Raw genomic sequence first — 15,279 nt, forward strand, 5'->3', positions numbered from 1 at the left:
GGATTGTCTAACATCAGGGGAAAGAATTTTCCAGGGCCCTGTGTCATGTTTTGTGATTGCTGGTTCTCTGATCACCTAGGGGAAAAACACTGCAGGAAGTATAGCTGCTTCATGATTCTTGAAAGCAACTGAGTCTGTAAGTGAACTAAAAAATTTGCCCTCCAAGTAGTTCCTGAGATGTTTGTAAAAAGAATTTGAAGAAACCAAATTCTCTCTTTTTGTTTTCAACATAAAACTAATTATAGGTTCATGTTTTTAAAATTGTTTCAATATGTAATGCAATCGCTTTTGAGAATGTAGTAAATTCTTTAAATTTGCAAATGTAAATGAAAATTATAATTTTTGGTTTAAACGATACATAATTATGATGGGATTACAAAAGTTATAAGCTTAAGGCAATACTGAGTTGTTACTGGAATAACAAATTTCTGAGTCTAGCTTCTTTCCATTTTTTTTTTTCCAGAACAAAGATGGGAGTGAGAATCTGACGCAGAGTTTTATCTACAGTGGGACTCTCAGGACTCTAGCTGTGGAGAGATAAAGAGGTAGGCATGCTAATAAAAGCAAGAAGATATATATATATATGTATATTTTAAATACATTAGATGCTACATGAGGGTTTTTCCAAATTTTGTCTAATTAGTATGGACTTTTTAATATGAAAAAAATATTTAAAATAATGACATAACAGTTTAAAGCTGAGATAAAGTTAACACGACCTCTCTCCAGTTTGGGACAATATCCTGAACTTATGGGCTATGGCTTTTGACCTGTGCACCATTTTAAAGGGACAGTAAGCCTTGCTTCAGCTGCCACAGGAAGCTTTTACTCTACTGTGAACACAGGAAAATGAAAGAGCTGTGTAAATACTGCACAAATATTTCCCAGGATGTTTATCTGATTGGTAATGAAAATTCTAAAAGGCTATGTGTAGCCTCTCTGTATTATACTATATTATAGGACCAACACTAAAGGTGAATGTGAGGAAATAGTAATACTGGCTGAATGCGTTCTTTAAAATCAGCAGTAGTAGCAACTCATTCATCATTTATCTCCAACCATAGCACATTGTCTATTTGAATCAATAAATATGTGATAACTGTTTTTTAATTTTACGTACTTAAAACCATTGAAGTTTGGCCTTGGAAAAAAATCATCAGTATCTGAGGAAAAACTTACATAATCGATTTCTGTCAATGACCGCAAATGCCACAAATCTAGATCTCTCATTTGGAGTCTCAAACAGCAGGTGAATTTGATTAGCTCCTATAAGCTAAGCTAGTTATTACAAGTAGTTGTGGAGAAAACAGCCTTATGGTGGCCTGTGCCATCTGATCTTGAACTTTTCCATTTCTTCCTTTACGGTTTCTATTCTACTTCATTAAGACAACAACTGTATGATGAATGTTTAAAATGGAAATTTCCTTTAATTGATATTCAAGATCTCCTTTAGATTAGAACTTTATTTTCTAGAGAGAACATGTAGCCAATATTAATGATGATCTTGTTCCATTGATATGTATCCAAACATTAAAGACGACTGATCTTCCTTTTTCTGTTAAGGAAGTGCTTCCTGTCACTCATTTTCTCCATAACCTCAGATAAGTCTTCACTGGTTTAATGACAATAGGCATCCTCATCTTACCGTGACAAGTACAGGAAAAAAAAGAAACCTAAAATCTTTTACATAAAAGAAGTTTCATAATCACAGGCTATCACAAAGGGGAAAGTATATAGTTACTATTGATAGTTTTAACATAAATTTCCTGACTTAATTTGATTAAAATCTCAAAGACTGCAACAATGTAAATTTCTTTAAAGTTTAATTGCTCATTTCACTTTGAGCGCAGGAAAAACCTCAAGCTGGGGCAAAAAGGTAGTAGAGCGGAAGGAGAAGTTAAGGACTGAGGTGCTTTGCAGATCAGTGTTTGAAAGTGAACAGCCAACCTAACAAGAAGCAAAAACCACAGAACAGAGTACCACATTGTCTTTCTGTTCACTTTGTTTCACAAAATCATCCAGGCTCTTCCTACATTTCTCTCTTACCACCTTTTTCTCTCTCTCTCTCTCTTTTTTTTTTTTTTTTAATTTCACAGATGCCACTGGGGTAGGTAAACTGACCCAACTCTGCAGAACTCAGAGGACGAAGAGAAGACTTCTACTTGAGCAGTTTTTCCATCCCTGCTATGTGCCGGAAATGAAGACATTGCCTGCCATGCTCGGAATTGGGAAATTATTTTGGGTCTTCTTCCTAATCCCATATCTGGACATCTGGAGAATCCATGGTAAGGCACCTGCTTAGATTATTTCTGGTTTTATTTCTCAGGGAGCCTTGGAGGCAACATTTTTCCTTGCTGAACTTAGTCCAGTGTAATGTTTGTGCTAAGTGGGTAATCGTAGATAAAACCAAGCAGTTACATTTGCTTACCGAAGGCGTCGTAGAGCATAAACCAAGTTAGAACATAGTATTCACCTGCCTAAAACATAGGCATTGCATCCATAGCTTGGGTAGCTTTCTTAAAAAAACAGGTTGATGGTAAGAAAAGAGAACTGAGTAGATGCTATAAATAGTTAAGTACAAATCTATCACTACTTCTTGCAAAAATGCTCTGGCTGTCCTACTGATGATGAATAGATAGCTTTCTTTCTAAACTGAGTGCAGTAGAATGTTGCAGTGCTCAGTTGGGTAGGACAGATGTTGGAGTTACTCTCAAATAATTTTGTCTCTAAATAAAATCTCTATACTTGCTTCAGTGGGGTGTATGCCTTGAGAATACCGATTGAGAAAAGTCACTTGCTACCTTATATTAACATAGGAACCCATATATCGCCAAGAGGGAAACCCTATGAGTAGCTCATCGAAAGCTTCTGATTTTTCAGGGTTTATTTATATTTTATTTTTTTGAAACAGAGTTTTGCTCCCGTCACCCAGGCTGGAGTGCAGTGGCGTAATCTCGACTCTCTGCAACCTCCACCTTCAGGGTTCAAGCTATTCTCCTGCCTCAGCCTCTGGAGTAGCTGGGATTACAGGCACCTGCCACCATGCCCAGCTAATTTTTGTTTTTAGTAGAGACAGGGTTTCACCATGTTGGGCAGGCTGGTCTCGAACTCCTGACCCCAAGTGATCCACCTCTCTCAGGCTCCCAAAGTGCTGGGATCACAGGCGTAAGCCACTGCACCCAGCAATTTTTCAGGTTTTAAATATTCTGTCTTATTATACTCACAAGCACACATTTGTCAGTTTGTGTATTGCAATTTTAAATTAGAAAATCTGGTCACTGAGGTTCTATGGAAAGTCCATCTGTAATTTTAAACTGTATAGTTCGGAATTTGTCTCTATGATGCCAGGATGCCACACAACCAAGTGCAAAGTAAAAAAATTCTTAGCTACCCAAGCATTTTTATGTTTGCAAGTATCTAGTATTAAGTTGACTAGGTGCTTAGATGGTTAGCTGATTTTTTCACCTTCCATCAGATGCCTGTAGTCACATAGCTACAACTGGAGTCAAATTATTAAATAGAATTCATCCCCATTTGAAGGATACATAAACTACCCTCTGTGAAATTAAGACCAATGAGTTTCAGGACTAAACTGCATTGAGGGTGGGGTATGACATTTATTAATGTGCAACCTGGTGTTTGCAAAAGTGAGCTTGGATGTTAGAACTGGGTTAATTTACTTGCTCCGCCATTTACTATATGGTCTTGATTTAGTCTCTTCTCTCATCTTTAGTTTCCTCACTTGTACAATTGAGATAATAATTGTACCTAAATGATGGGCCACTATGAAGACTGCAAATGCAGTAATATGGTAAAGTGCCTAGCATAGTAAGTGTACATATTTAAAGCTCGAAAAATGTTAGTGCTATTTTTCCTTTATTATTTTCACCAAGCAACCTCCATGTAATTAAATAAGAAGTATGTTTTAACATGATTATTTAAAATATTTGAGTTTTTAAAGTTAAATAAGTACAATATATTTTGCAATATATTTAGCCCAAAATATAATGAATGAAATTATTCAGAAAACGAAATGCAGTCAGAAGCCATGGCTCACACCTGTAATCCCAGCACTTTGGGAGGCTAAGACAGCTGGATCACCTGAGTTCAAGAGTTTAAGACCAGACTGGCCAACATGGTGAAACCCTGTCTCTAATAAAAATAAAAAATTAGCTGGGTGTGGTGGGGGGTGCCTGTAATCCTAGCTACTTGGGAGGCCAAGGCAGGAGAATAGCTTGAACCCAGGCAGGAAGTGAGGCTTCAGTGAGCCAAGATCATACCACTGCACTCAAAAAGAAAGAAAGAGAGAGAGAGAGAGAGAGAGAGAAGAAAAGAAAGAAAGAAAGAAAGAAAGAAAGAGAAAGAAAGAAAGAAAGAGAAAGAAAGAAAGAAAGAAAGAAAGAAAGAAAGAAAGAAAGAAAGAAAGAAAGAAGAAAGAAAGGGAAAAAGAAGAAAGAAAGGGAAAAAGAAAGAAAGAAAGACAGACTTGAATGAAGTGCTGGTCAGATAGCTTATATAGCAGTTGATACAATGGATTGCAGCATCAGTTGCATTAAATTGGGGCTATAGGTTGAGAGAAGGAACATTTGGTGAAATTTGTTCTTCCAGGCAGAGCTGATGGCTCCATTTCTTAAAACCACATTAATTACCTTCTATCTTGGGGATTTCCTGAGATTTACTTAATTGCTGAGTTCTTTACAGTAACACATTTTCAAAGTGTTTAAAGGTAATCTTTGAAGATTTTCCTCCTACTTCAAAGCAATGTGAGATCCGTGTCCCTGTTCCTAGGAGTAAGGCTGCATCTATAATAAGGCTGGAAAAAAGTGATATTCTTTACAAACTACCTGTTTAAAGTCCTCCTTTATTATAAAATATGCTTGCTTACTTTTTGTGTTTCTCCAAAAAATTAGAGAAACTTGCCCCTGAGTGTGTGGCATACAATTTCTGTCCTGATAGAAGCAATAAAAATGTCAACACCTTCCCTTCTTGGGCAGATCATACTGGCAAGAACTAGACTGCAAGTGGAAGTGTCTCTGTCCATTGCCTGGCCTGTTGTCCTGGACCATTTGTCTGAGGCTGCGCTAAACTCTAGTTCAGTTGAGGACAACCAAGGATTCTACCTTTAGGCTGGCAGGAACACTGCAGTTAATGTCTGGGTATCGCCTAGCACCATATATAATCCAGAATAAAGGCAGTTAGAACTCTTTGATTGATTACTGGTTATTGTGATTTTTTTAAAAAGCAATCTTAGTCTGGTTCAGTAAGGTAAGAACACCTGTATTCTGGCTCTTTCGAGAATACAGTGGTTAGAGCTATGTTTCCATTTTGGTCTGGCCTATGTCATTTTTTCCTTTTATTATGATAGCCCAGTATGGTCCATGGATCAGCTTTTAAACACCGTATTCCACATGCCACGCAGATTTTTTGCTCTACCACAAACTGGCCATATCTTTGGGTCAAAAAAGACACACTGGGACAGATGGTGCTCTGCAATTGTCTGTCATTCCTTGAAGTTCAGGCTTTGTAGCACAGTATCTTTATAAAGCATATTTCTATGGCTTCAGCTATTTGTTCCTATTGAAATGTGCACATGGAGGAATGCTAGAGATAGAGCTGTCTTCTGCCAAGTGCCTATGTATTATTACAAAAAAATGCCTGCCACATATTAAATAAATGTTTAGGAATGCATCCTGCGGTTACAGGACTTCTTGAATTAAAGCATGAACAGATTAACCCTGTGGTGATTGCAGCCTGGAATATACTTTCCAATCACAGAGAAGTTCTTTAATTTCTTGTTGCTTCCTCTGTCCTACTACCAAAATTTCCTCTACTATAAAGATGAAGTCAAAAGCTGTTTATCTTGCCTCATTGGGACTTTCCTACTTAATTTCCATTATTTGTGAGTTTCATTTTTATGTAGAGTTCAGAATTGAAAAAAAAAATGTTTACAGGCATTTTTAATCAGGTTCAAAAAATAAAATTAATCATTTTCTTTTTTCCTTGGAGAAGCTGTGTGGTATAGTGGCTAAGATCAGGGACTCTAGAGCCAGACTGCCTGGATTAGTATTCTATGTCTGCCATTTAATAGTTTTGTGACTATAAAGCCTCCGGTCCTCAGTTTTCTCATCTAAAAAAAATGGGAGAATAATCTTATAAGATTGTTGTGACTATTAGGTGAATTAATTCTGTAAAACACTTAGAATAGTGCATGGTATGTCATCAAGTGATGTGTATATTTAGCTAATTTTTTTTTCTTTTAGTCCAACATTTCATTAGCTTAATAGTCTCATTAAAGTAACGTTGGGTGACAACTGGGAATCAACCAGAAATAAAAATTTGGAGTTGACAAAAGTCTTCTCTAAATTACTCTTATTATTATCTACTTTTTTTTCTTTACTTCTTCTAAAAAAAAAAAAAAAAAAGGAAAACAGGACACATGTGCAGAACGTGCAGATTTGTTACATAGATATACAAATGCCATGGTGGTTTGCTGAACCTATTGACCCATCCTGTAATTTTCCTCCCCTCCTCCCCACCCTCAACAGGCTCTGGTTTGTGTTGTTCCCCTCTCTGTATCCATATGTTCTCATTGTTCAGCTCCCACTTATGAGTCAGAACATGCAATGTTTGGTTTTCGGTTCTTGTGCTAGTGTGCTGAGGATTATGGCCTCCTGCTTCCTCCATATGCCTGCAAAGGACATGATCTCATCTCTTTTTATGGCTGCATAGTATTCCATGGTGTATATGTACCACATTTTCTTTTTCCAGTCTATCATTGATGGGCATTTGGGTTGGTTCCATGTCTTTGCTATTGTAAATAGTGCTGCAATAAACATACCAGTGCATGTGTCTTTATAGTAGAATGATTTATATTCCTTTGGGTATATACCCAGTAATGGGATTGCTGGGTCAAATGGTATTTCTGGTTCTAGATCCTTGAGGAATTGCCATACTGTCTTCTACAACGGCTGAACGAATTTACACTCCCATCAACAGTGTAAAAGCATTCCTAATTCTCCACAGCCTCATCAGCATCTATTGTTTCCTGACTTTTTAAAAATCGCCATTCTCACTGGCGTGAGATGGTATTTCATTGTGGTTTTGATTTGCATTTCTCTGATGATCAGTGATGTTGAGCTTTTATTCTTATGTTTATTGGCCACATAAATGTCTTCTTTTGAGAAGCGTCAGCTTAGGTCAGGTGCAGTGGCTCATGCCTGTTATCCCAACACTTTGGGAGGCTGAGGCAGGCAGATCATTTGAGATCAGAAGTTCAAGACCAATCTGGCCAACATGGTGAAACCTTGTCTGTACTAAAAATACAAAAATTAGCTGGGCTTGGTGGTGCACACCTGTAATACCAGCTACTTGGGAGGCAGAGGCAGAACTGCATGATCCCAGGAGATAGAAGTTGCAATGAGCCAAGATTGCACCACCACACTCCAGCTGGGTAACAGAGTACTTGGGAGGCAGAGGCAGAATTGCATGATCCCAGGAGATGGAAGTTGCAGTGAGCCAAGATTGCACCACCACACTCCAGCTGGGTAACAGATTCAGACTCTGACTCAGAAAAAAAAGAGAGAGAGAGAAGTGTCTGTTCATATCCTTTGCCCACTTTTTGATGGGGTTGTTTTTTTCTTATAAATTTATTTAAGTTCCTTGTAAATTCTGGATATTTTTAGATGGATATATTTAGACCTTTTTTAGATGGGTAGATTACAAAAATTTTCTTCCATTCTGTAGGTTGCCTGTTCACTCTGATGATAGTTTCTTTTGCTACGCAGAAGTTCTTCAGTTTGATTAGATCCTATTTGTTGATTTTGGCTTTTGTTGCAATTTCTTTTGGGATTTTTGTCATGAAAACTTTGTGACAAAAACACCAAAAGCATTATCTGTCTTATCCTCAGTCAACAAGGGATGCTAATAGTGTTTGAGAGTCATGCAGCTAGAGTTGTATTGTGTCAGTGAATTGTATCATATGAGATTTGCTTCACTTTTCTAATATTCTCCATTCTCTTGCCTCAAAATAGGCTCAATATTTTGTACCTTTCTGGCATACTGTCATGGTTATGGACCTGATTTACATGTTTATCTCTATGGAAGAAGTGGCTTGTGTACATGTGTCTGCGTGTATGCATACAGAGGCGTCATTTTCAGTATATGCAGAATCTAAACATACATAATTTGAGATTCACTTAGAACAGAGTCCAGAAGAGTGTTAGATCAGTCCCAGGAAAACATCAGGTTTAGCTGGCAGAGCCCTTTAATTTCTCTTTTCTGCCTTCTTAACCATGTGCATCTTATAAGGACAACCTGGAACTCACACACATCACAGATGGCCTATTATCCAGAAGTTGGCTGCAAGGGAGGCTGGGGCATTGAGATTTTTAGCTGGGGGGTTATGGCCCCATTTCATTTTCCTCTATAATATTAAAAGATGGGAATTAATATTGGAGGACAATTAGCAAATTCTTTCCTCATAGGTATTATTAAGTATCTTCAAGGGCTTTGAAAATGTCAGTGAATCTCAGCGTGATCTCTGTGGTAGAATGTGTTAGAGATGCGAGAAAATATCTGGGAAGAAAGTAGAGATGGACTTTCCCTTTCCAGTCATGATACATAAGCCACACTTACTCTGAACATCACAGAAGTCAATATTTAGAAATACTCATGTTGGTTTCTGATCAAATGTCAGAGGTGTTCACTGATGCTACTGTCAACAGCTTCTAAGGTATGCTCTCTGCATTTGCTGCCCTATGTTTCTTCCTGAAGTCCCTGTGACCAAAGTGGAAAATTCAGCCTCTCTGAAGGACAGGGCCCAAGTGTCGCAGGCAATCAAAGTCTCTCTGGACCAGAGATATTTTCTACATTGTCAATATAAATCATTTTTCTTTAGGACTCATTAAATTGGCTAAAAGCTTTTACTAGCTTCTTTAAAAGCTAAAAGCTTTTAAGGCTTTTAATCATGATAATTACATGTTGACCAACTAAAACTCCACCAGAAACTCATCCTTGTTTCATAGAATATACAGGGCTCTAAGAATTGGAATGCATATGAATCCTCTGGCCTAGAGAAGCAAAGTCAGTGACCAATAGGATAGAACCGCGAGGGGACATTTGTGACTTGGTAGAGATGTAATGAAGAAGTCCTGAAAGCAAGTATAGAAAATTATCAAAGGACAAAGTTTCTTTCAATTTTCTAGTTTTGACCAAGGCAAACCTACCTGGTTAATATATGTCTGTAGAATTTCCCCTCCCACATGAAAGAAGAACATGCTTATATTAGATATGCTGCCTTTCTTCTTTCTATAAATTTTTTTTTACCTGTTGTATATGCCAGTTATTGTGTACCACTGCAGATCCCTAGAATGGTTGTTGGGAGTAGTTTTTTACAGCAGAGCCTTCTGGGTTTCCATCTTGCCTTTACCACTCACAGGCTTTACAGCTCTGGACAATGACTCAACTTCTGTGTTACTTCCCTAAATTCATCCAATCAGAAAACATAACAACATCTGGTACTTATTGTTGTTGTTATGTGCCAAGCATAGTGCTAAGAGCATTTCTATATGTTCTGATTTACTTTCACAATAACCCTGCTGGATAAGAGCTTGTGCTTTGGAGTTAGCCAGGCCTAGGTTAAAGTCCTAGTCTTGACTCTTTTTCCCATCTGTTGATGACCTTGGAAAACTGGCTTATCTTCTCTAATACCCAGTTTCCTCAACTTGAGAATAAAGCCCATAATAGTAATTCCCTCATAAAATCATTGTGAGGGTCAAATGAAACAATACATATTTGGTATCTAAAACTGTCGGCCTCATAATAAGAACTTTGAAAATATTAGTCATATTTTTTTTCCTCCTGTTAAGACAGATTTAGGTTGGGTCTGCAGCATCTAGATAATGTGAGATGCAGCATATTTGTGGGTAAGTGGCAAAGAATGTGTAGCAGTGATTCTAGAGGTGATCTACTAAATGTAACTTAAACTTTCCATTGGCCATCTGACCTCATGACCTCTAAAGATCTCTTCTTGTTCTATTCTTAAATATTTCAAGGAGAAGAAATGACATGGGCACTTTGTAAGCTTTTTTGAGTGTCAGAAAAAGCAATGACAAATACTAGAATGACTAATTTTAGACAAAACAAGTTCAGAATTATCCCAAATGTGATAAAACCAAGAGATTTATGGCTTAAAGTCTTAAATTGCTCAATACAGCTACATTGAAGAGATTGATCTTCAAATATACTTGCCAAATAATCATATTACATTAACAATAGGAAATTCTAACTCTAGAATAAATTGCTTCAAAGTGTGCTAATACCATATGAAAGCAAACTTAAAGGTTTCATATATGAATATAAGATATATTTTTGTAAGAAGGGGATTTTTAAAAAGTAATAATAAAAGATGATAGTGAAAATTCTCTCAATTTTCTTGTTTCATAGTTTCTTCTTTTTTTCAAAATAATGGGAATAAATATAAATTTATGCCCTGTATATTCTTGGCATTAATACTTTCCAGTTCCACTTTTGTGAAGGAAACTTTACATTGTGGGTGTGTGGGCGTGTGTGTTTACACAGGGAGAAAATGGTTCTTCTTGTCTAAAGACCAATGTCAGGTAATATCCACAGAAAATAAGTTAAATCTACTATTACATACTACATCCTTGTCTGTGATCTGTATTACCTTAAGTGTTGTTTTTCAGGTGAGATGTATGTAAATATACTTTCATTTCCCATTAAGGACTGGGGGTCAGTCAGTTTTCATTGTACTCATGACAACAATCACAGGGTTTTCCTTAAAGTAGCAATAGTCACTTTTATAGTAGAAGCTCTGATTTTAACATGTGTGTGCATCATTCTTATTTAATTTTTCTCAGGTATTCCTTGCACTTCTGGGAATATCTGGCTTACAAAGTGGGTTTATTTACCACAGAATTAAAGTAATAACTTCAATAGACACTACATAACACATTACATGAGTATTTTCTATATGAGGTGGAACTCCCCCACCCTAACCTCATGTCACCACATTTCTGATTTTGTGAGCGTCTGTCAGCTAGGTTATGATGAGAAAGTATACCATTTGGGTTTTCTGATGCCGCATGTGTGATTTCCCAAGGTATGCAAGTCAGTGTCCTCCCAAGATTTTTGTAGTGTGGTTCCATGGCTGCTATTGCTATGTGGATTTTCCCGGACTATGTGCAAACCACAGCCTTAAGGGATCTCTAAACTCCAATTTGCAAGGGAAGATTTACAGGACAGATTATTTCCCTCTCCCCTGCTCTCTACCATTCCAGCCTTCTAAAGTAAGTCAAAACGTACCATCTGGAGGCCTTTTTGCTCCTGAGTATAAAGACTTCACTCCTTCTGTGGCCACCCCAGCATGTGTCTGAAGTTTTTGTTTAATTGCTGTTTGCCTATGATAGTATCTTCTGATAGAAGCTAAAATCCTGGTTGATGTCATCGAAAGTTATTGGTGTATTAGACCTTTAGTAATCATTTTAGTTTCTCAAAAAATCACGAGTTTAATTTCTATGTTAAACTCTGACACTTTCTTAGCTCAAGTTAGGGCAATCTGCATTCCGTACAGTCATTCATTTCTTTCAATGGCTGTAACCACTTTGAAGTTTCCATAAATTTGTAAGAATTTTTCAATGGAGACATAGTGAAACTCAGGTGAGATTTTCTTCATAATAATGGTTATAATAAAAAGTACTATCTTTAAAAATAAGAAATAATAGTATTTTACAAAAGATTCATAATCACAACCCTCTTTTTTTTTTAAATGGCTAATTGGTTTCAGAAATTACCTACTCTCTTCAGCTCAGCAACTACACTTGCTCAGCTGGGAGTTACAAGACCATACAGTTGTTTGTGGCTGGCACTCCTTTCTGATTGGCTGGTCTGTGTAGCTGGATGTCCATGGAGTGTCAGTTATTGAATATATTTAATATCCACCCCTGAGTGGACATAAATCAGGCCTTTCAAACTGAACACTTGTAAAGTCTAGCTTTTCTTTAGTGGTTATAATTTAACTGCTATAAGGTATGTTGAGCTGCATATGTTCTTCACCTCAATGCCTTTTAGCCTCTCTCTAAGGGCTTAGCTGTCTCTGCTGTGCAGCCAGTACAACATAGAAACAATTAGAGCTGTGAACAGGGGATTATTTGCTCCATTAACATCTTTCTGTCCAGTCTCAGGGCACATCATGCTTCCTCACCTTTATACTTAGTTCTAAGTCCAGCTCCTCATGCAGAGACAGGTAACACACTGTCAAGGAAGTAGCAGACTACATAGAAGACAGAAACATGAGCACATATGTAATTATAAAGAGTGATGCATGTCACACAAAATTGCATCAGACATTTGCTACGAGTGGGGATATGAGGATATGGTGAGCTTGCATAAAGAAGCAGGGGCTAAATGCCATTTGACGAAGTCTAGACACATTTCTGCAGGCAGTAGGGACTCTCTAAAGGGTTTTAGCCAAGAAATCTTGTGATTGGATTTTAATTTTCAAAATGGAATTTGTAACAGTGATGTGGAGAATGGATTGAGGTGGAGGGAGGGCAACTAGGCCAAGTTTGAAATATAGAACACCACTGGTAGGCTGTGACAATAATCCACATGAAACAGAATGAGATTCAAATTAAGGCAGTGTCATGGAAAAAAAAAATGCAAGACATTTTTTCATCCTGAATCCATCTAACTTGGTGGTTGATGGAATGGGACAGTAAAAAGGAAGGAGACTAAGATGGCTCCCCAGGTTCTAGCCAATGTGATTAGGCAGATGATGGTATTATACTGTAATAATGGGAAGAGGACTAAGTTTGCCTGGGAGTTGGCTTGGGGGAAGAAAGAGATTCATCCTCCCTCAAGAAGCCTTTTCTGATTGACCTAGCCAGAAAGACTATCTTCCTATTGGGGGATCTGAAAGCTCTGAGAGATTATATCATATCCAAGATAATAAAATAAAAATCTAATGGCAAAATTGAAAAGTGCCTCTCTTTGTGCTAGAAACTGTCTCGTTACTAACATGTCAGGAACAGTGGGATATCCACATTCATGGGTGTGAACGAGTGGGTCCATTGTCTGTACTGAATTGAAAAACAACTAAAAATTTATTTTCTTTTACTTATCACCACGTACTAGCAAATCTGAACAATGTCAGAGGCGAAATATTTATCCTTAAAAATATTTTTGGTCTAAGTTCTAAATAATTACTATGGTTACTGTTGAGTTTTAATAACATATATGTAAACTTCAAATTAACACATTTGTAGTATATATCCTTTGACAAACAGTGCATTCTACTTGCAAGTTAACTCAGAGAGCTTCCCAGTTATAAAGCTGGCCTTGGACATGTACAATTCAACTACCTGTGTTCATTTTGAGAGTAAATTTCTAACATCCAGATCACTCCAGTTTCCTCCAGGGACATTCTGTGTCCCCAGTCTCTGTGGTACTACATATTCCGGCCTTTGAACATTCAATTTTAAATAAATAATAATACCACAGAGAATGCTGAGACGAAGCAGAACAGGAGCTTTTTCATTGTTGTCATTTGGTGCAAACTTCTTGAATTTTAATTTGTGTTTAAAATTCAAAACAGTGGAAAGGGTATAAATTGTGATGTATAAAATTTTTGGCTTGGCAAATTTAACACATAAAATGTTTTATTGATTAATATTTATACAATTGACATGTATTTTTTAAATGTTGTTTTAAAACTAAAGAATAAATCAAGAAAATAAAACTTTACATTACTGTTACAATTTAGTAGTTACCTAAATTGTATCTTTGCTGAATTTCAGTTTTAATACAATTCATTTATTAGTTATTGGACAATTATTTATCTAAACTATTATATCAGACTATAAAGAATCAAATTTCATACTGTTTAGGTGGATATAAAATTAATTGAATAAATACCTGGGCAGTTTTCCTTTTTTGTATTTTAATATTATTTTAAAAATATTTTTTAATTTGCATAGTTTTGTACATGAAGTTCAACACAAGAAAATATTCATTGTCTATATTTCTTTTCTGGCCATTTTATTACTTGTTTTATCTCATGATTATTTCTGAAAATATTTTTATGTATAGAGGAAGGGGTAGCTCAAAATGATGTACTCTGACCCTGTAATGTAATAGGTACCCCTGATCTTGAAATACACGTACCACTAGTGGTTTTGATAAGTATTTTAAAAATGAAAGAATTTCTAAATCTATAGTGACTTAACAAGGGATATTTCATTATATAAACACCTGGCAGGGGGTTGAGGGGGAGTAGACATCTTTATTCTTTCACTGCATGCATTTATTTTAATTATTTTTAGCATTGAAAATTTCCTATCATCAGATATGAATGCTTGAGAAAAGCAGCAGGGATAGTAAGAGCAGGAATAAAAATAACTGATAGTTGGAGATTGAGTCACAGCCAAAAGTAACTCTGATAGTTATTCCTCTTCGGGAAATATTTATTTGATATGACAAACTTTTTGGGGATAGCTTTGTGTGTCCTGAGTATCATAAGATGGATATGTGTAATTCAGGACAGGCAGAAAAGAGGTGTTAACAAGCTTGTCAGATGGACAACTAGAATTGTGCTATTTGTCTCAGCAGTTCATTCTTACACTACAAACATCAGCGTTAGCCTCTGAGAGATAGGAAGTATTGTAATACCTTGTTTGTGCACAAAGGGAGTCCTCCTGATTTTTTAATGCCTGTCTGCAAGCCTACATTCATCATCTATGCATTCCTCCATTCAAAACAATTCCTGTGCCAGTCAGTGTGATTGTGAATGATCATTATCCTGCTGATAAGAATATTCAGGAACTGCAATGTTTCCGTAATCCTGTTGTGAATCAGTGATGCCACCAACCTAAAAAGCTAGCTCTTTTCTCCAGCCTTAACCTACGTTGTGCACTGCTCCCGAGCATAAATCACAAAAGACGGAACTTGAAGTGATGTCTAATTGTGCCACTAACATCAGGTGATAGCCCTATGGTTAGATAGAAAGGTAATATATTGTAATAGAAATTGCAGGTTAGAAGTGGTTTCATAGTTTCAGTCACACATCGAGGGAGGTGAAGTTGTGTGTGTTTGTGTGATTGGCGGTTGGTGAGTTAGAACTTTCCAACCTTTGTAGTTCAATCCTTTCATCTTATTTTATTTTATTTATTTATTTGTTTTTTTGAGATGGAGCCTTGCTCTGTCGCCAGGCTGGACTGCAGTGGTGCGATCTTGGCTCACTGCCACCTCCACCTCCTGGGTTCA

General features: G+C 36.8%; 1 protein-coding gene across 4 annotated transcripts in view; it reads left to right on the forward strand.

Moving 5' to 3' along the window:
• The first annotated feature begins 460 nt into the window (after positions 1 to 460).
• Positions 461 to 15,279, forward strand: part of BTLA (B and T lymphocyte associated) — a 35,810-nt gene continuing 20,991 nt past the window's right edge. Inside the window, exons 1-2 of one of the 4 annotated variants that reach the window (XM_037745452.1) lie at positions 461 to 545; positions 2,097 to 2,285. In XM_037745452.1, coding sequence (XP_037601380.1) covers positions 2,198 to 2,285 — 88 coding nt within the window. In that variant the 5' untranslated portion in view covers positions 461 to 545; positions 2,097 to 2,197. Of the gene's footprint in view, positions 546 to 1,783; positions 2,286 to 15,279 lie in introns of those variants that run through there. The other 3 variants (XM_017547783.2, XM_017547782.2, XM_017547784.2) reach the window with 3 other exon arrangements.

The sequence above is a fragment of the Cebus imitator genome, unplaced genomic scaffold, assembly GCF_001604975.1.
Source record: "Cebus imitator isolate Cc_AM_T3 unplaced genomic scaffold, Cebus_imitator-1.0 Scaffold201, whole genome shotgun sequence".
NCBI classification, from domain to species: domain Eukaryota; kingdom Metazoa; phylum Chordata; class Mammalia; order Primates; family Cebidae; genus Cebus; species Cebus imitator.